We start from the raw sequence: 20,871 nt of genomic DNA, 5'->3' as shown, positions 1-20,871 counted from the left end.
TTTGCTTATAGAGAATATTTCTTTGTATTTTAATATTGTTACTACAGTTTTTATACATTGAAATAAACAAAGATTACATTGATACACAATATCTAGTCAATTTATTTAACACAGTAACATCAATGCTATATTTTATTCAAACAGTATTATATATTTTCCCAGTAAGTTCACACAAATACCGAACAAGTTTATTTAGCATTCCTGAAAGCACGGATGATATATTTGTGCTAGTTTAATGTGCTTTCCCATTTTACAACTCGTTATATTTTTATTTGAGTAATTCATTTGTTAAAAGTAGTAGACCTAAACTAACCTTACTTTTGATTTATGATTGTGCGAAAACTCATGGGACAAAATATATTTTCGACTCAGTTTATTTCAGAAATTATCTTATAAATTGTTCTTTGTTTAATGCATATTTTTTCAAACAATAAGTAGGCCCTAAATGAAATATAACACACGTAATGTTATGTCAGAGTACCGGTACACTGAAATCGTTCATTCGCTCAGTACGAAAAATTATAATTTTTTAAAGAAGTTCTTTACATGTGATAAAGTAAATTTCTTTGTATTGAGTTAAATATAAACAGTCTTTTAATATTAACAATGAAATAAATTCTATCAATATTTCAAATTCTTTGCTTTATAATAATTAACGTCAAAATATTTGAAGGTTGTATTATAATCTAGAATTTAGTATTGATAAACTCAAATGTTGCATATGAATAAAACTGTGTTTGTATTTTATTCCTGTTTCAAGTAATACTTGAAATTATTAGGGTAGAGCAGTAGCTGTTTATTTCATATAAGTAATGTATCATCATTGAAGATATCTCACTAAATAAGCATAATAAAAAGGTTTAAATATTTTCTAAAGTTGGAAGTAGTTATGTATTTGAAAATTAATAAGTTTAAAATTTAAAATTCTAATTGATAAAAAAAAAAGTAATACATAATACCTAATACTGGCCCCAGTTGATTATTTTTCTCCTTTGGTATATTGCACAAAATTCACATATATACATGAACTAGGCCTATAAATCTTGTCTCAGCATTATAGATTGCAGCCATTCTAAACTTTTCCATGGCCAGACGTTATATTTATGTTACAAACGTGTATAAAAACCCTCCTAGGTGACAATGATAAATAGGATATTCAGAATTTTTGCAGTGTATTTTGCCATCATTTAAATTTTTGTACGAAACGCGTCAACGTCTTCATGTTTTGGCTGGAAATTATTATTTTATAAATTTTTCTATTTTGAAAAAAAAAAAATAAATATAAAATTACATATTAGTTGTCCCTATGACTGCATGGCTGCGAAATGTAAAAACAAATTTTTAGAGATCGAAATCGTACTGAAATATTCGATTATGTTGTCAAGTTTCCACCAATCATGTTGTTGCTCTCAGTAATAGACATAGAAACTTCGAGCTAAAGGCTGCAAGAATTTGTCTATGTTTCATGTTGCCGTAGTATAGGATGTCCTTTGTGTATTCACTGACATTAGGAAGTGTTTTTTTCGGCTATTTATTTCAGACTTAATAGTGCCATGTAAAGGACTGTGATTTATTTTCTGATTTCCATTGAGTGCTTTGATCATAATATCAAAAATAAGCGAAACATTATAAATTTACCTTAGAATAAAGGATAAGTAAATTGAAATACATAGGCTTTTATAATACAAATTTGTATAACATGATCTTATGATCCAGATTATAGCAAGTTTTTTTTTTTAAGAATTAATGCTTTAGATTAGATACAGGAAGACATATGTCCTGTATTGCCCAAACAAAAGTCAAATAAAGCTTCTTGTATACTCGATATATGTGCTCTTTGTCAGTTTATTTTTCTAGTAGTGTCCCCTTGCTAATCAGTGTAGTAAAAGTCATTGAATAACTAGGATGAAATGGGCTCATTTTTTTACTGGTTTCGCTTCGTTGAAGTCCACTATTGTCCATTGCTTTCTCCTGATTTCGTATTTATTATTTTAAATTAAATATAGTACTCGTTCTCTGTCATTTTGTCCACAGGTTAGGGCCTGTATCCATTTTATTTTATATTCATTTACCAAAACTGAGATTGTTTCACATTGTCCCACTATTTTCAAATTTGTTTCACAATTTAACTTAATACTGGTGTCGCTTGCTTCGTTATAATAAGTCCAGAGACCGGAACTTTGGCAGAATGCCTTTCTTAAATCTGTTAAATCTAATTTTGAAAGTAAATCTGTACGAATTAAACCTTTGTGATTGAAACGTTACAGTTTTATGTTGCCCTTTTCTGCCTTCTTTAATATAAATGCCTAATTTACAAAATAAATGCTTTTTTTTTGCATTTATTTGATTATTTATCTATTATTTATTAATTTAATATTAAAAATTGCCTACAAGTATATTTTAATTTATATCCATAACCGCTACAAAGAAAGTGACTTCACCGATGTATATTATTGTCTTTCAATCAGTTCATATTCTTTTTGCAATAGTGAATGCTGCCGTGCAAAAAATGAAAGTGTTTTAATTATCGCTTGTGTTTATTGGACAAGGCAACTATGAGTGCGGGTATAACGTTATTTTTAACGTTTATTTTTCTTTCAGTTTTCATTGCGACGTTGTTGTAGCTAGCTAAATATTCCATATCGCAGCATATCAGTACAACCAAACACAAAAATGCACTTTCCAAGGCTACTGGGAAGAAGATTTCTTTTGCTTCCAACAGTAATTGCAATATCGAGTCAAAAATCTCAATTTGTATTCGACTTATGTAAAGCTTTTCTTGCTGTCGAAATCCCTTTGTGGAAAGTGCAAGGTTGTGGGTCTAGTGCAAGGTTTTTGTAATTGCCTTTTATTGGGTATTTTAGCTATTTATAATGTCTTTTTGCCTGCCTATTTTAGCTATTTATGATGCCTTTTGCCTGCCTATTTTAATTATTCATAATGCTTAAACTTCCGGTCTCTGATAATAACCAACAATCACATTCAATTTTAAACGATGAGCTGCAGATACATCGAACATAGCTTCTACTTCATGACAAAGTTCAGTGTACTCTCAAAGCTTCCTAACGCTGAACAGGGTGATGTCGCGCCTTGGGCTACTCCTTGTATTTTTCCGCGAGGAACTTGGCCTTTTCAGCAATTTTTCCAGCGCGCGGTGCTAGCACATCCACCATCTTGTTGACCAGATCGGGATGTACGTTCAGTGCCAGAAGGGCCACAGCGTCCTCTGCTAGTTGTAGGGCCTCGGCAGCTACAGCACGCTCCTTGCGAGGCCCGAAGAGTCGTAGCACGGCTTGGGTTAGCGCGTGCACGGTCTGAATCAGGCTCGGCGACTCTCGACGTCCCCCTTGTAACTGCAGACTGCCATCCACCATCACCTGGTCACCGTTTGCGGGCAGCGGGCCCAGCTGTGTACCGGCGCTGTCGTGCACGAAGCGCTGCCGCCGGGTACCGATCACAGGCTCTTCTTCCTCCCTCTTCGATTCTCCTGCAAGCGAATGTCACGTTATTTAACCACCAATACTCTGTGCAATGCATGAACGGTAAAATGGTCTAATGATCGCAACAAAATTATACTTTATTCTAAAAAACAAAGATTGCAGCGATATTTTACTACTTAATTAACATATTATTCCCAGAACATGAATTTTACCAGCAACCGAAAAGTATTGAAAAAAAAAAATTCCTTCCCAGGCAGGATTCGAACCACGAAAGTCTTAAGCCTGGTTCAGACTGTGCTAGTTTCTGTGATGGATTCCAAGGTGGCTGCGCTGAGGGGTGCCCTGCGTGCTCACTTGCTGGCTCCCGTGTTGCCTACGGTGATGGTAGTTGTTCACACGGAGCTGGCTCTTTTCACAGTTCAAATTGGAAAATCATCTCCTGTTTCATCTGTTGCCAACACTCATGGTCAAAAAGAAACTAAACCGTGAGTGGAAAACAACTAAAGTCCTACATTAACAGTAGTAAATGTCGTAATAAAGTAATTAAGCCATAAGTGCAAAACAGCTAAAGTCCGATATTTAATTATTTTTTTCTTAGAAACTAAAGAATATAGAAAAAAACAGGTTTAGTTGGAAAACAACGAACATGGCGACATGGTTTCAATGGTGATATTATATGATCATCTTTGATTTCCAGCCTGCAAACCATCACGAAAAATAGCAAGGAACCTACCCTCGAAATCCAGCAAGCTAGCCATGCAAGGAGCCACCAGAGCTCATTACTTCCGGCAAGTGACCACGCAGGCTACCCATCCGCGCAGCCACCTTGGAATCCACCACAGAAACACGCACCGTCTGAACCGGGCTTCAGTTACCAGTCTATCGTGCTCTGGAGTGAACAAGGCTCTGAAATCAGCTACATGGGTCGGTCCGGTTTTTTTTTTGCCACTCCTGTACATTCACTTCGGTATGGCTTGGTAGTTCAGTTAGCAGAGCGCTGGCTTACAACGACTGCGGATCGGAGTTCATATCTCGGGAAGAACGGAGTTGTATTTGTGGTGGAAAAAGCCGAAGTTGTAGGGTTTTTCTTGGTGTTCTCCATTTTTCCCCCTCGTCATTTCACTAAAACTGTCCACAATTCTTCTTTCATTATCTCCGTCTTGAAAAATAAGATCATCTACTCTGTAATTTGTGTGATGTTGAATCGACCGTCATTTATAATGGGTGTTCCTCGCAGTTTGTTTACAGATTAGTAGATGGCAGTGACAATGGATACAATAATAGATGACTCTAAACACACACCATCTCAAACAGCAGAAATAACTAAAATGCTCTCTCAATTAATATCACTCAATAAAAGAATTGTATTCCAATGGATACCATCCCATTGTGGAATCCTGGGAAACGAGAATGCGGATGCTTTAGCAAAGAATGGCAGCACTGCTACTTACAGACCTGTTACTAAATCTACGTATTACTCTGTGAAAAGATAAAAGATTGATTAAATCTACATACTTAGACTTCAACAAACAAAATTTGATAACACAATCTCAAGGGAAAAAATGGAACTCTCTGCATCAAAATCCACAGTTAATTCCCGATTTACCACGAAAATCGTCTGTAGCTGCATTTAGATTGGCAACAGGCCATGATTGTTTGGCCAAACACCTGCATAGAATTGGAATATATCAGTCCCCTAACTGCCCATTGTGCAACTCAAACCAAGAAATGGATTCGGAACACCTCAAAAATCTGTGCTTCAGTGGCTGGCCATGATAATATCTTTGAAAAACATTGGAGTGCAAGAGGTCAAATGACTTAATTGTCAAACGCCTGGCGTTAGAAAACAACAACAACATAGGTGACTCTTAGATCTGTCTATGGCACCGAAGCCCCCAAGACTTTTGATTGCCTGACGGAAACGTGAAGACACTCGTAGATTTGTGAGGTATGGCAGACCACCGCTTGACGACTTGAAGACTGGAGGGAAATGCGCTGTTTGGCAGATGGTGAGGCCAGCGTATAGATATTTATACAGTATGGACACTTCGCGTCGGTACATTTGATGTAGCAGGACTGATTTCAATGACCTTCAAACCAGTTTGAGCATGAGATTCTGCTTTCTCCCAGGAGTTGGCACTGACATCACACCGGCTAGCAGTCGACACAGCGGAAATATAACACATACAGTTAATACATCTAGGTACATTATGTACCTACCGATGAAATAATAAATCCGTCATTAATTGTAATGTCTAGACTCTAGAGTTCCTTTATAATGAGAGTTGTGACATTAACCCCAACAATAATTAAAATATGTAATTATTTGATAGCGCTGAAAATGGAAAAACAAAACTCCTATGTGAAGTAAAACCATATACCTGTATTGTATTGTATACAGATATTAAACGAATTTGTTACATAATTTTATAATGTATTATATTATTTTATAATATAATTTATTATATATTAAATATAAAAAAAATATTATTAGGACTAGTTTGTCACTGGGAAATAAGGAAAATCTGTTAACTTGAATTTATTTGAAGCAAAGCGTTACTGGATTATGCAATAAGGTAGACGATGTTTGCATCCTGTGTCTCAACTCTATACTCAATTATTATCTTAGCGTGTGCTCGATTACACTAACCTCTAGCGCTTGAAAGTGGAACTAAACGCCGGCGCACAGAGAAACAAAACAGGAAAATTCGCTCAGTGTCCATTCTATAAAATTCTCATGCGCTGGTGAGGCCGACAGCATAGTAAACTCGCAATTCATACTATCAGGGGTGCACAAAAAGCTTACATAAGCTGAAATGGTTAAGGATACTCCGTAAACACAGCTATGTCTCAGTACCTCAAACTGTTTATTATTATTATTATTATTATTATTATTATTATTATTATTATTACTATTATTGTACATTTTCTATAATGACACGTGGACGTAAAATCTACTCACATGGAAACGTAACTAAATTATTAATTTGATACGTAGAATTCTCTGCTAAGGGTTATTAAAGGCTTAGCTTTCGAACTTTTTTTAACCATTATCTTAACGAGTTCCTTTGGTAACGATAACGTTGAATTCTGATACGAGGCATAAAATAGGCACCTATATACTCTTTTATGGGAGTCGGAGAATTTAATGAAAACTTCTGATTGTGTTGCGAAATCCACATTGGTATGCAAGCTACTGCGCGATACTAACTTGCAGTAAATGTAAAGGTTAACTGTGTAGTAAATATCAACGCGCTATTTTATTAGGTGGTGTTGGATAAAACTTATCACTCGCTTTATAAAATTTTACTTGATAATGTACTTTACTAGCCATCTACTGATTAATAAATAGGAATAAAAAATTAAGTACAGTATGTAGCCTCTACGCGCGGCAAAAGTGAAAATTCTTAAGCTGTAAATGTGAATTAATCTGTTTAAATGTTCATGCAGTAAGAGACGATAAACTGAAGTTAAATTGAACACTTTTATACTCATTATTTTTCAGAATTTAAAAATCAAACCATAAGGTTCATTACAACATAGCAACGTATACAATTCCATAGCAACAACATGCAAAACCTTCTTGAAACGCCAGAGATTTTGTTTCACAACATATAACTCGTACCTCGCCTAAAGAAGTTCCACTTCAACTAATCTTGTAATAACAAATGCGAAGCAATGATATTTACTTTGTGTCGTCCTGTTAATCCTCCATGCATAAATCTTTCAACCAACGTGATACCGTGGAAACCAAAATGATGAAGTTGTAAAATATCTTGGAGTGCACTTAGATTGCCGTCTATTATGGAAACATAATATCAACAACAAACTTAAATTGGCCTACTCAAGACTCATTAAATTATATCCGTTTCTCAACAAGAAATCATCTCTAAAGCTACAAAATTGCATGCTACTTTACACATCTGTATTACGATCTCTACTGCTTTACGCCTGTCCAATCTGGGGAGGAGCTGCAATAAGTGAAATTAAACACATCCAGTCATTTCAAAATAAAGTCCTACAAGTTTCACTCAATTCTCCTAGAGAGAAATTGGTATCCCCAATACTTTTCGATTGCAGCGATATTTTACTACTTAATTAACTTATTATTTCCAGAACATGAATTGTACCAGTAATCGAAAAGTATTGGGAATAAATTTGAATAAGGAACAAAAAACAAGTTTTCTTCCCAGGCAGGATTCGAACCACGAAAGTCCTAGTTACCACTCTATCGTACTCTGGAGTGAACAAGGCTCTGAAATCAGCTACAAGGGTCGGGCCGGTTTTTTTTGCCACTACTGTACAACTGTGTACATTCGTAAATTGTCAAATATAAACCTGTTTCGATTGTCATTCAAACAAGAAAATGTTCTTTCGATGTCACACGATATTATTGTTGCGAATTTAAAATATATACTTTTTATTACAATCTTGTATTTAGTTCATATTGCACTTCACAGTGTTTCGAATATGCATGATTTTTTCAAGAACACTCTTGAGTTTTAGTTTAACCCTTTTATTGTTACCAACAGCTTACTGACTTACTCCTCGGCACTACAGCCCATGTAGGGCCTTGGCCTCCTGAGCAATTCTAACCCATTCTTCTCTATTCCCTGCTCTATTCCTCCATCTTTTAATTCCCAACTTCTTCAAATCTTCCTCTATATCATCCAACCACCTTTTCTTAGGTCTTCCCCTAAGTCGTCGGACTCCTGGTTGGTCATATAGGGCCGTATTCATAGACATTCTTAACGTGGACTTCCGGTGGATGATCAGCGAACTAATGTTTTTCGTGTTCCTAAACCAGTGTTAGCGATATGATATGATATGAATACTGTACAAGTAACCAGTCGATAGCCGGGGCTAGTTTAGCACGCTCGTAGCACGGGCTAGCGAAATGTCTATGAATAGCACCCATAGAATTTAAAGTTACTTAATAACATTAGGGTAAATATTGTGTATGCATGGTTGTTGGAGTCGGCAATTTTCTAAATGTATACTTTTCAAAGAAGTGTTTAAAATGTGGATTCTCAAGTTTATGGAACGGAATATTTGCACGTACAGCATCAGACACAAGTCATAATAAAAATAGACTGATTCGAAATCAAATCACTAAACCATTTCAGATGGTAGATGTGTCTTTTAGAGTCATAATGTTTTTTGTAAATCACGACGCTTATTAACTTTTATGTCTAACTTACACACTTTACACCATAATATATTTTCGTTCTTTACTGAAAAATAAACTTCTCCGAAGTCTCTTACAAGCACAGCAAAGTTACAGATTTTATTGGTGGCATTTCAATACACCTTCATAGTGTCTTCACTAGATCACAACTGGACTCCTTGCGAAAGGTTTATTTTTTTTAACGAAAATAGGCGTGCTGTGTCGAAACAATCTATTAGGCTATAACGCAGTAAACAATACAAAAACCATTGAACTTCGAATGAACGGAGCCCCCTTCGCGCGACGTCTTTCATCTTTCATTTCGCATACGAACATGAAGATACATCATTAAAGTATGCCTAAACAACTAACGTCATCCTATAACCAGTGTTCCTTAAACCTGTAACCGCCTCTACGCCATGTTTTGGAGTCGAGACTTCGTTCCCTAGTGATTAAATCTCATACCAACCGTATAAAATGTTTTTTTTTATAAAAACTTTGTCGTTTTTAATTCTGATCTCAGTAGTTAACGCTCCGGTTCACGTTTGTTTTAGTACGATTATACAGGGTGTTAAAAAGTATACAATATTTTAGGAGGTGATGATATGCATTAAAACAAGGAAATAATGTCTAATAAATATGGGTCCTTCAACACAAACTTTCTTTAGATCTGAACACCTGTTCATAGGAGGTGCTCAATGTGACGTCCATTTATGGCAATGCATTTCTCTGCCCTACAATACAGCAGGCTACCAGATAATCATACCGTAGTTCACACCCCTGGCATGGAATACTAATACGTCGTAAGGAATACTGAAAACAAAAGTCTGGTTGCGGATATGAGCGGAGTTCAGCAGAGATGGTGTTGTGAATTTTCGTAATCAGCGTGTGTAGGCTGATGAAAATCCCCATGCAGTTGAAGAAACAAGGCATCAGCACCGATTCTCAATCAACTTACGGGCAGGCGTTCTTGGTGATAGATTAACCCATTACTGCATAAAGTTATTAATGACTTGAAAAATGCGTTTCTGAGTTTAAGTTTGTTAGTTGGTGACTTAAGAATGCTTTCTTACCATTTTTAACTTTATTTACTTTCTGGGATAAAAATTAAGGACCGTCCCATAAATAGGACGCTATGAATAATGCTCAGTGATACAATAGTTCAATAGAATAACCCCTTTTTGTAGTTCAAATAGTATTTAAGTATTTATTATGTAGCAAATACATATACATATTAGAATCAGTGGTTCAACTACCCTTCTCACACAAGCCTACACATTGTATAACACTATTTTGTGTGGTAAGGGTAGAAATTTAGAGTGGAGTCCAATTTGACACTTGCTTGCAGATGAACTTTTCTTTCCCTGTACAATTAGCACACCTTCGCTGAGTTTCATTTTCAATTGGCCAGTGCTGTTGACCATCAAATCTTATGTCTCCTGATGGAATGGGAACAATTTTTCCTTAGTGGGAACTCACCCCATGCCTTTTCAGTACTGTAAAAGCCAGGAGACGGCAAAAGTTCAGTAGCGGTTCTGAAGAGTTTTGAGGCTTCATTTTTCTGTACAGAAAACAAGCATTTACTACGGCAATATTAAGAAACTAAGCGAAGATGGACCACCACTCTGTTGTTGCCGCTGTCGTTAACATTGATACTGCCAACGATGGTGCTGCTGTTTCTGTGCTAGCGCTGGTACTGCTGTTGCTGCTAGTGATGGTGCTGCTATTGCTGCTGCTAGCGCTGGTGCTGCTATTGCTGATGCTAGCGCTGGTGCTGATGGTGGTGATTGTAAAAAAATCCGTAGAGCTACAGCCCATGAAGGGCCAAGACCGACCAACCGGCTGCTGGTCTCACGTCCACATGCCGAAACAGAGGTAGACAATCTTCCAACCAGAATGGCGGTATCGTGTGGTTAGCACGATGATTCCCTCCCAGCCGTTCTAGCTGGTTTCTGAAACCAGATTTTCACTACCTATCGTAGCTCCACAAGTGCAAGATGATGCTGGGTGGGCACCGGCCCCATACACTGGCCGAAATTTCATGAGAAAATTTCTTCCTCCATTAGGACTCGAACCAGCGCGCATTCCGTAACACGCGTCCGAGGCAGGATGCCTTAGACCACGATGCCACGGTGCGATATGTTGGTGGTTGTAGTAGTAATAATAATACTTGTATTTGTAGTAGTAAGATGGCCTTCAAGCCTGGAATTACCTTCCCTGTCTTGGAAATTGTCATATATTAGCTTCCTTCTTTTCGGACGCCAATAACTTGTGTAAGAAACCTCAACTTCATTTTTGTCTAATTTACTTTCAAAATCATTTGTTGCACCTTTTATGTTAGAAGACTATGGCATACTTTCATCAACAATGTCATCTTCATTATCATCATTACGGTTTTTTTTTTTTTTTTTTGTAATTCCGCTTTACTAAGTAGCATTTTACTGCAAAGATTATTCAAATTAGCCTCATGCTCATCGTCTGATTTATCACTGTCTTTATCTGTATCATGGAAAACTTCTGGAGGGGTCACATATATTAGACTCTCACTATTATTATTTTGATTTTTCATTAACCCCTGAATTTCACTCACGGTTAGACTGGAAATACAACAATGTAATGGAAACCATATACATATTATAAAGAATACTACAGGAGTGCACACTGCATGGCGTCCTATTTTTAGGACGGCACTTTATTTCACCTTGTACCTAGCAACATATAAGAAAATTTTATTGTTGTTATGTACCACATGAAAACTGAAGTATTCAACTCATTATGTGAAAATAAAAATCAGATTTCTGTATCACCATTCAGAGTAACTAAGAATGAACTTACACGCGGTGCGTCACAAAATACTGTTAACCTGCCATCTTGTAAAAAATTAGCTGGTATGAACAAATGTCCGCGCGGAATTCAAACACCGCAACACCATAATACAATGTAATAATTTACCTTCTAAACAATGCCTCCAACTGTACTAAACAAGAAAAAGTTCCATAGAAATCAGTATTTTACGCAAGTCCTATTTTTAGGACGCTATGCAGTAATGGGTTAATAGGACCATACATGCTACCGTAGAGTTTAACTGTGGATCGTTATCAGGACTTTCTTATTAACGTATTAAAACAAATTTCAAAGAGTGCGTGATTCCTTACGCCGAAGGGCAGAGGAATACATTGCCATAAATGGAAGTCACATAGAGCACCTCCTATGAACAAGTGTTCAGATCTCAGAAAGTATGTGTTGTAGGATCCATATTTATTGGACATTATTTTCTTGTTTTGATGCATACTATCACCTCCTAAAATATTGAATACTTTTTAACAACCTATATATTCTTAAAGAGATATAATATACGTTTATAGCAATATACTGTACGTTTAATTATTTCGTTTTTAATTATGACTCTATGTTTTGAGGTTATGATTTACATGATCAATGTGTCTCAAATATGAAATACTAGTATTATTAGTATTCCATCTTTATATCCTGGTTTTCTGTTTCGTTTCTAGTGTTGGCACCTGTAGGTGGGAAAACCTCATCTTGCAACAAACAAACAGTGGAATGAAAAGTCAATGCAAGAAGCCACAAAACAAGTTCGAGAAAAGACGTGAGAGACGATTCATCTGGATTCAGTATTACGGTTAGGAAAACACCTTGTAATAAAGATGCTGAATGCTTGCTCTGTGTTTTTCTTAGTAGAGGACATTTTGACTTTGCAATTTTGTTAATCTTGTAACTTGTTAATAGTATTCCATATTTGTACCTCTATTTTTATGAAGAAAATATGTTCGATTTCGAGAAAATTATTGTTTCAAAAATTTTATAACATCTTACGAACTTCGAAGTCCGGTATACCATTCACAGGGGCATTCAGCAATAAACAGGACGATACTTTATGTTCAGTATTTAAAACATATAGGTTGCAAAGCGAAAAAAAAAAAAAAAAAAAAAAAAAAAAAAAACAAACAAACAAAATGGTATTCCATATTTGTAACACTTCCTCTATATGAAGTATTTATTATGTGACGGAAGACATGACTCTATATTAAGATATATTTTCTAATTTAATCAGACTCTCACTTCTTTATGTAGAGAATTTCTTTCTTCATTATTTCAATTATATACAAAGCGTGACATCACGTTAATGCATTTATGTTTGCAGAATAATAACAAGAAAAATTCTTCTGATTCTGCAACAAACACTCAGACATACCTTTGTTATTATCTGGAGGTGCAAAACGTGCAGGCGTGGCCGCCAGGAGTACCAATGCTGCTAGCAATACGATCGCCTGCATCTTGCACTGCATCTGGAGCGCCTGCCCTGTGGCTGTTTATATGGGAGCCGCTGATGTTATCTCCTGCCAGCATCTCCGCCAGTTACTCTCTCAAGGTGTATATTCTTGCTACTATATTACTAAGGATCGGTTTCATCAACGAACGTTAAAAATGCACTAACGATTTTTATTATTATTATTATTATTATTATTATTATTATTATTATTATTATTATTGTTACAGTCAGAACGCGAAATCCGTCAAAACCCGAAGTTTCTAGGAAATTCTAGTTCTGACAAAGTTCTTTAGGAAATTCTAGTTTTCACTTACGTGATTCAGTTACATCTAGAAATAACTATGGCTCTTCACGAAATTCTAGTTTTCACTTACGTGGTTCAGTTACATCTAGAAATAACTATGGCTCTTCAGGAAATTCTAGTTTTCACTTACGTGGTTCAGTTACATCTAGAAATAACTATGGCTCTTCAGGAAATTCTAGTTTTTTACGTACATGATTCAGTTACATCTAGAAATAATTATGGCTCTTCAGGAAATTCTAGTTTTCACTTACATGATTCAGTTACATCTAGAAATAACTATGGCTCTTCAGGAAATTCTAGTTTTCACTTACGTGGTTCAGTTACATCTAGAAATAACTATGGCTCTTCAGGAAATTCTAGTTTTCACTTACATGATTCAGTTACATCTAGAAATAACTATGGCTCTTCAGGAAATTCTAGTTTTCACTTACGTCATTCAGTTACATCTAGAAATAACTATGGCTCTTCACGAAATTCTAGTTTTCACTTACGTGGTTCAATTACATCTAGAAATAACTATGGCTCTTCAGGAAATTCTAGTTTTCACTTACATGATTCAGTTACATCTAGAAATAACTGTGGCTCTTCAGAAAATTCTAGTTTTCACTTACGTGATTCAGTTACATCTAGAAATAACTATGGCTCTTCACGAAATTCTAGTTTTCACTTACGTGGTTCAGTTACATCTAGAAATAACTATGGCTCTTCAGGAAATTCTAGTTTTCACTTACGTGGTTCAGTTACATCTAGAAATAACTATGGCTCTTCAGGAAATTCTAGTTTTCACTTACGTGATTCAGTTACATCTAGAAATAACTATGGCTCTTCAGGAAATTCTAGTTTTCACTTACATGATTCAGTTACATGGAAGAATTGATTAACTCTTTTTGCTTAATATACATTTATTTATGAATACTTGATCCAATTTTGTTGATTATAAGATTAAATTACCTTAGGGATAACAGCGTAATCTTTTTTGAGAGTTCTTAGAAACAAAAATCGGACTTAAATAAAAAAGTAAAGGTTAAATACGATAAAAAAAGTAAAACCCGAATTTCTCCATACATTTTAACCAACTCACAACATTTATCCTCTAGAAATAACTATGGCTCTTTAGGAAATTCTAGTTTTCACTTACGTGATTCAGATACATCTAGAAATAACTATGGCTCTTCAGGAAATTCTAGTTTTCACTTACGTGATTCAGTTACATCTAGAAATAATTATGGCTCTTCAGGAAATTCTAGTTTTCACTTACGTGATTCAGTTACATCTAGAAATAACTATGGCTCTTCAGGAAATTCTAGTTTTCACTTACGTGATTCAGTTACATCTAGAAATAACTATGGCTCTTCAGGAAATTCTAGTTTTCACTTACGTGATTCAGTTACATCTAGAAATAACTATGGCTCTTCAGGAAATTCTAGTTTTCACTTACGTGATTCAGTTACATCTAGAAATAACTATGGCTCTTCAGGAAATTCTAGTTTTCACTTACGTGATTCAGTTACATCTAGAAATAACTATGGCTCTTCAGGAAATTCTAGTTTTCACTTACGTGATTCAGTTACATCTAGAAATAACTATGGCTCTTCAGGAAATTCTAGTTTTCACTTACATGATTCAGTTACATCTAGAAATAACTATGGCTCTTCAGGAAATTCTAGTTTTCACTTACGTCATTCAGTTACATCTAGAAATAACTATGGTTCTTTAGGAAATTCTAGTTTTCACTTAGGTGATTCAGTTACATCTAGAAATAACTATGGCTCTTCAGGAAATTCTAGTTTTCACTTACGTGATTCAGTTACATCTAGAAATAACTATGGCTCTTTAGGAAATTCTAGTTTTGACTTACGTGATTCAGTTACATCTAGAAATAACTATGGCTCTTCAGGAAATTCTAGTTTTCACTTAATACACGTGTTTATTATTGTATAAGAAAGAAATTTGAGTGAGGAACAGTCTGTTATTGTCGGGCGACAGAAGGTATAAGATCGGTTACCTAGAATGCCTAAATTTAGTAAAACATTGAAAAGTAAACTTCATGCTTACGTTAGTAAATTTGATGCCCATGTGCTTTCAACCGATGGAACAGTTTTGTTATGTAGGCCTAAGGTTTGTGAAAAGAAAAGTTAATCACGAAAAAAATTAGTATTTTATAAGTCAGCATGTGTCAACTACGAAGTAAAAATGTGAGTTGTGTTGATATAATTTAAATTTATTGCTAAAATATATTATCCCTTTTTAAAATCAGTAATGCCTTTTTCAAAGTTTATTGTGTCTTTTTTTTACGTTTCATTGCCTTTATTGCCTGCCTATTTTAGCTGTTCTAAATGCCTAAACATCCGGGCGCTAGTAATAATACTAGCCTGTAGCCGATTTATTTTGTAAATAGTGTATAATAGTGTAGCCTAAATATATTTGATCATTATAAGCCTACATTCTTTGTGATAGTGTACGTAATAAAAATAGCGTATTCCAGTGTACAGTAGTGGCAAAAAAAAAATCGGACCGACCCTTGTAGCTGAGTTCAGAGCCTTGTTCACTCCAGAGCACGATAGACTGATAACTAAGACTTTCGTGGTTCGAATCCTGCCTGGGAACGTTTTTTTGTTCCTTATTCAAATTTATCCCCAATACATTTCGATTGCTGGTAAAATTCATGTTCTGGGAATAATAAGTTTATTAAGTAGTAAAATATCGCTGCAATCGAAAAGTATTGGGAATAAATTTGAATAAAAATAAAATTCCTTCCCAGGCACGATTCGAACCACGAAAGTCTTAGTTACCAGTCTATCGTGCTCTGGAGTGAACAAGGCTCTGAAATCAGCTACAAGGGTCGGTCCGGTTTTTTTTGTCACTACTGTACATAGTATAAAGCGGTTATCTGACATTGACTACTTTCAACAATACACAAAACAAGGCAGGGACATGTGACAATAATGTACCTGTCTGTAATAGTAATATGCATTACAAGAGCGGTATGTTGAAAGTTTTCATGTTCGAGGAAAAGTTTGAAAAAGCGAAACGTAGTTGAGCTTTTTTAATTTCCGAGAATTGAAAGAAAACACACCCCTCGTGCATCGTACATTATTTTGTGCGAAGATCGTTTATTACATACCTGAAAGAGGAATTTCTAATTAGTTGCAATGAAATCTCCATCTTGGTTTCTGTTCAATGACGGCAAATTTGAAAACAAAAATATCTATCTTCAACATTGTTGCTTTAAAATGTTTTCTGTGTTTACTATACTCCAGCAGGCCGGGACATACATCTGTCTTTCTTTTCCCCCAGTCTATAAATGCGCAATTAAAACAAACGGTAATGTTATGTAATGATTTATTTTTCATTTTAATATTTTAACAATATGGAAAATATCTTTGACATCTAATTCTGCACAATGAAATTAATTGTTACATTGCAATTTAGGTGAAATTGCAGTGGTAAGTTTCCAATTTATAATTATTACTATACTAGCCGTACCCGTGTGCTCCGCTGCACCTGTTAGAAATAAATATAAAGTAATTACATAATTAAAATAGGACATTTGATCCAGGGAACATTCGTGTTTGATAGAAGGATAACTAAATCGTTTAATATGTTACTTAATTTAAATTGTGTTTAAATAAATAAAATGCGATCATTTTGGTCCAGAGACCACTCATTTGGTGCAATGACAATTCCTTTAACATGTTTCTTATTTGTTATTACATGCAACCATAGTTTAATGAAGATTGACATATAATTTGGTTTTAATGTGTATATTTTATATTACTTGCTATATGTTTCATTGAATTATGGTAATAACTTAATTTTAACCCTTGTTTTCTATGTCTTCAGTAAATGGCGCTTGGCCCATCACGGTTCTGAACCCTTCAAATAACTTAAATAGTGATACAGTATATATAGTGATATGTAATTATATTTCTTTCTTTCGAAAATGTAAGAATTCACGATCTCCTATCTACCATTGCCATGGAATGAATAAATGTGTTTTTCCTTCCTACTCAAAAATTTTATATTTTGCACATAGTAGTACTGCAGGAACAACAACTCTATAATCTGAGGCGGCGGTGAAAATGTACTGTATTGTTATTTTAAAAGTCTTGTATATCCTTCAATATCAGTCCTATCAAAATTTTGCATAGAATAAAACTTATCGGAAATCGTTTTTAAAGAAACTTTTGTTATGTAATTTTTTTCACAAAAATCAATAATAAGCGAGGTATTTCTATTTATTTCATTCAGGCCCCCTTATAACCTCCCTTTTAAATGCAGTATTTTGAATGCAATATAGCCTAAAATCTAAGTTGCAACGAACTTAATTTATATTCCAATTTTCATCGAAATCCGTTCAGCCATTATTGCGTGAAAAGGTAACAAACATACAGACAGACAGACAGACAGACAGATAGACAGACAGAGAGATAGACAGACAGACATACAAACAAAAATAAAGAAAATTGATTTTTGGTCTCAGGATGGTTAATTATACATGTTAGCACCAATTATTTTTGGAAAATAAAAAATTACCAGAAAAATTTTGGCTATAGATTTATTATTAGTACTAGCCGTACCCGTGCGCTCCGCTGCACCTGTTAGAAGTAAATATAAAGCAATTATATAATTAAAATAGGACGTTTGATCCAGGGAACATTTGTGTTTGATAGAAGGATAAATCGTTTAATATGTTACTTAATTTAAATTGTATTTAAATAATTAAAATACGGTCATTTTGGTCCAGAAAGCAATCATTTGGTGCAATGACAATTCCTTTAACATGTTTTCTAATTGTTATTACATGCAACCATAGTTTAATGAACATTGACATATCATTTAGTTTTAATGTGTATATTTCATATTACTTGCTATATGTTTCAGAAGTTACTGTAATAACATTGTACAATTATGTCCATATAGAGAAACTACACTTTCCAATGGTGAAATAATAATTAAGCAATCAATTAGCTTCCGTTATTACTTCATACAAACACAGAAACATTCTCTGTAGGCTATGTTTAATTGCTTTCGATTGTTGTTGTCCAAGGCCCCTTACAGACGAAGTCATTTGTTTTTATTTCAGTACAGCGCCTTAGATGGCGTTGTTATTGTAATTTTAAAACTCATTTATCTCATTAAATATCAGTCCTATCAAAATTTTGTATAGAATAAAACTTATCGGAAATTATTTTTAAAGAAACTTTTGTTATGTAATATTTTTCATGAAAATCAATAATAAGCGAAATAGTTCGATTTATTTAATTCAGGCCCCCATTTTAAATAAAGTATTTTGAATGCCATATAGCCTAAAATCTAAGTTACAACGAACTTAATTTCTATTCCAATTTTAATATAAATCGGTTCAGCCATTATCGCGTGAAAAGGTAGCAAACATCCAGACAGACAGACAGATAGACATACAAACAAAAATTTCAAAAAAGCTATTTTCGGTTTCAGGATGGTTAATTATACATGTTAACACCAATTATTTTTTGAAAATCGAAAATTACCAGAAAAATTTCGGCTACAGATTTATTATTAGTATAGATTGAACGTCTCTAAAAATAATATGTTAAAAGCCTAAAGCAATAAAAACAATATGTCACTTAAGCGGTAAGAAGAGGGAAATTGTCATGTATGTTAGGTTGGGAATACTGAATGTGGAATTTTAGACTTTCCGCGGATTGGTTTTGTGCGGAAACCAAGCAAATACGCACGACCTCGCACAAAGGTAAAGGTCTTCCTTTTACATGTCTGAAGGAGCACGAGGGCATGAAGGTGGAGCTTCATGCTTTCGTGATCTTGGCATTAGAATGACTCGGTATGGCCGGAACTACTCTCTGAGTACTTTTTAAATTGGCTATTTTACGACGCTTGATCAACTACTATGGTTATCTAACGTTCGAATGAGATGCAGGTGATAATGCCAACAAAATGAATCCAGGGTCCAGAGCCGAAAGTTACCCAGCATTCTGAACACCTTTTACCCCTGTGACAGTTGAGGTAGGCCTACTCAATTTCACAGGAGACTGCGAGAGTCTGAAAGTTTGGTAACAAAACGCCCGTCTTCCATTACTAGGGATTGAACCCAGTAATATTCTGTATCTCCATCATATGTCTAGCTCTCTACTTCTCGTAGTGAGAAATAGTAAGGCCTACATAGAATTTCTGTCTTCTAATGAACTTCCCTCAATTCTCTCTCAAGTGAATTTCACATCTGAAGATTAAAGTTGTACATCGGATAAATCAATTACCGGTAACTTCTTCGTATGTGCGAACAAATCGGCTATAAAAAGGTAGTCTAACATTCTAATGCAATTCTTAAACTTACGCAGTTTATGCACAACAAAATAGAGAAGAATTTAATGGTTTTAATTCATAAGTTAAACTCTGATAACGGTACATTAAACTTCGTGTTCAGAAGACTGTTATCGTTCTTTTGAATATAAGAAATGTTTTTCAACATGCGTTGAGTGCAATAAAATAGTAGGCTATTATTTAATACACAATACAGTGATAATATTGTGACGTTGAGTGTAAACTTCCGTAGATAAACATTCCACTGAGAAAAACCTCATATCTACTTTCATTCTGTGGTACAATCATAGACTATAGTATAGGATAAATGCATTGGAATGAATTATATTCCAAAATAATTGTTAGCTTAGGTCTTAGCTTTTAGTATTTTGTGTAAACATTTGCATGTATATACGATAGAGGCTAACCAGATTTTTTATGGTCCAGCAGGGGAGGACATCGGCAATTTCAGGAAAAACCACAAACTCTCAAATGAAATGTTGCAGAAAATACATGTAACAATAGATACAATGCCAATAACTTTGCACGCTAATTTTGTAGAGTACCGGTATATTAACTTTTTGAATTAAATGCATAAACACACGTAACTCCTACATACATAATTATAGCCACTAAGAATTCAATTTCATACTGACGCATGCATGGGAATTTTTCACGTAATATTCTACACACTGAATTCTAACACACACATTTTACAAGTTCCATGTCTGAAGAATGTATTTTTTAAGGATCTGTTCATTCCCATACAGCTTCACACTAAGTTCTTCACATGGAAAATGAAAGTTTGTTTTCACTTGTAACAAAGCTTTAAGTCTTTCAACTTTCATTCTTAACTTTTCATCAGTCCAGATTGAGTTCATTGTGGAGAAAAGTCAATCAACTGATGAATTACTACTGGAAGACATATATGATTAATGACACTATTTTGAGAAGATTTTCAAATGGAATGGATTTTTTTTATGTTGAAAAACATCATACCACTTTTCACCTGTTGGTTTGTTACAAAATTTCTCATTTTTTGAACTACTTAAAAATGGACGCTGCGGCAATTCTAACGCTTTCATGCAACGCGAATGCTAAATGACCAAAGACAAAGATGCTATGTTCGTCTCAAAGAGTGCAGAATATCTCATACTGTGCTCGCTGGTTCTTCTGTCTCATACTGAGAATCGTAGAAGTTCCAGTAAAATGTTATTGAAACAAAATCAAAACTTCTGGGAAGAGAATTAATTTCCGGGGACAAAAACGGGGACAATTGCTTCCCGGAGACAGCAACTCAAAACCGGGGACTGTGCCCGGAAATCAGGGACGTCTGGTCAGCCTAATAACGAGTATTAATACTTGT

At 34.8% G+C, this 20,871-nt stretch overlaps 1 protein-coding gene across 1 annotated transcript; it reads right to left on the bottom strand.

The window, feature by feature from the left end:
* Nucleotides 1–78: 78 nt before the first annotated feature.
* On the bottom strand, nt 79–12,917 carry LOC138695150 (uncharacterized). The gene is made up of 2 exons (XM_069819634.1): nt 12,824–12,917; nt 79–3,487 (listed from the first exon to the last, which is right to left on the bottom strand). Exons 1-2 carry the CDS (start codon nt 12,915–12,917, stop codon nt 3,096–3,098), a joined length of 486 nt encoding a protein of 161 aa, XP_069675735.1. The 3' UTR covers nt 79–3,095.
* Between the last annotated feature and the right edge of the window lie 7,954 nt (nt 12,918–20,871).

Source organism: Periplaneta americana, chromosome 1, assembly GCF_040183065.1.
Source record: "Periplaneta americana isolate PAMFEO1 chromosome 1, P.americana_PAMFEO1_priV1, whole genome shotgun sequence".
Taxonomy (NCBI): Eukaryota; Metazoa; Arthropoda; class Insecta; order Blattodea; family Blattidae; genus Periplaneta; species Periplaneta americana.
The sequence above is the reverse complement of the archived record's forward strand: the minus strand, read 5'-3'. Positions and strand labels throughout refer to the sequence as shown.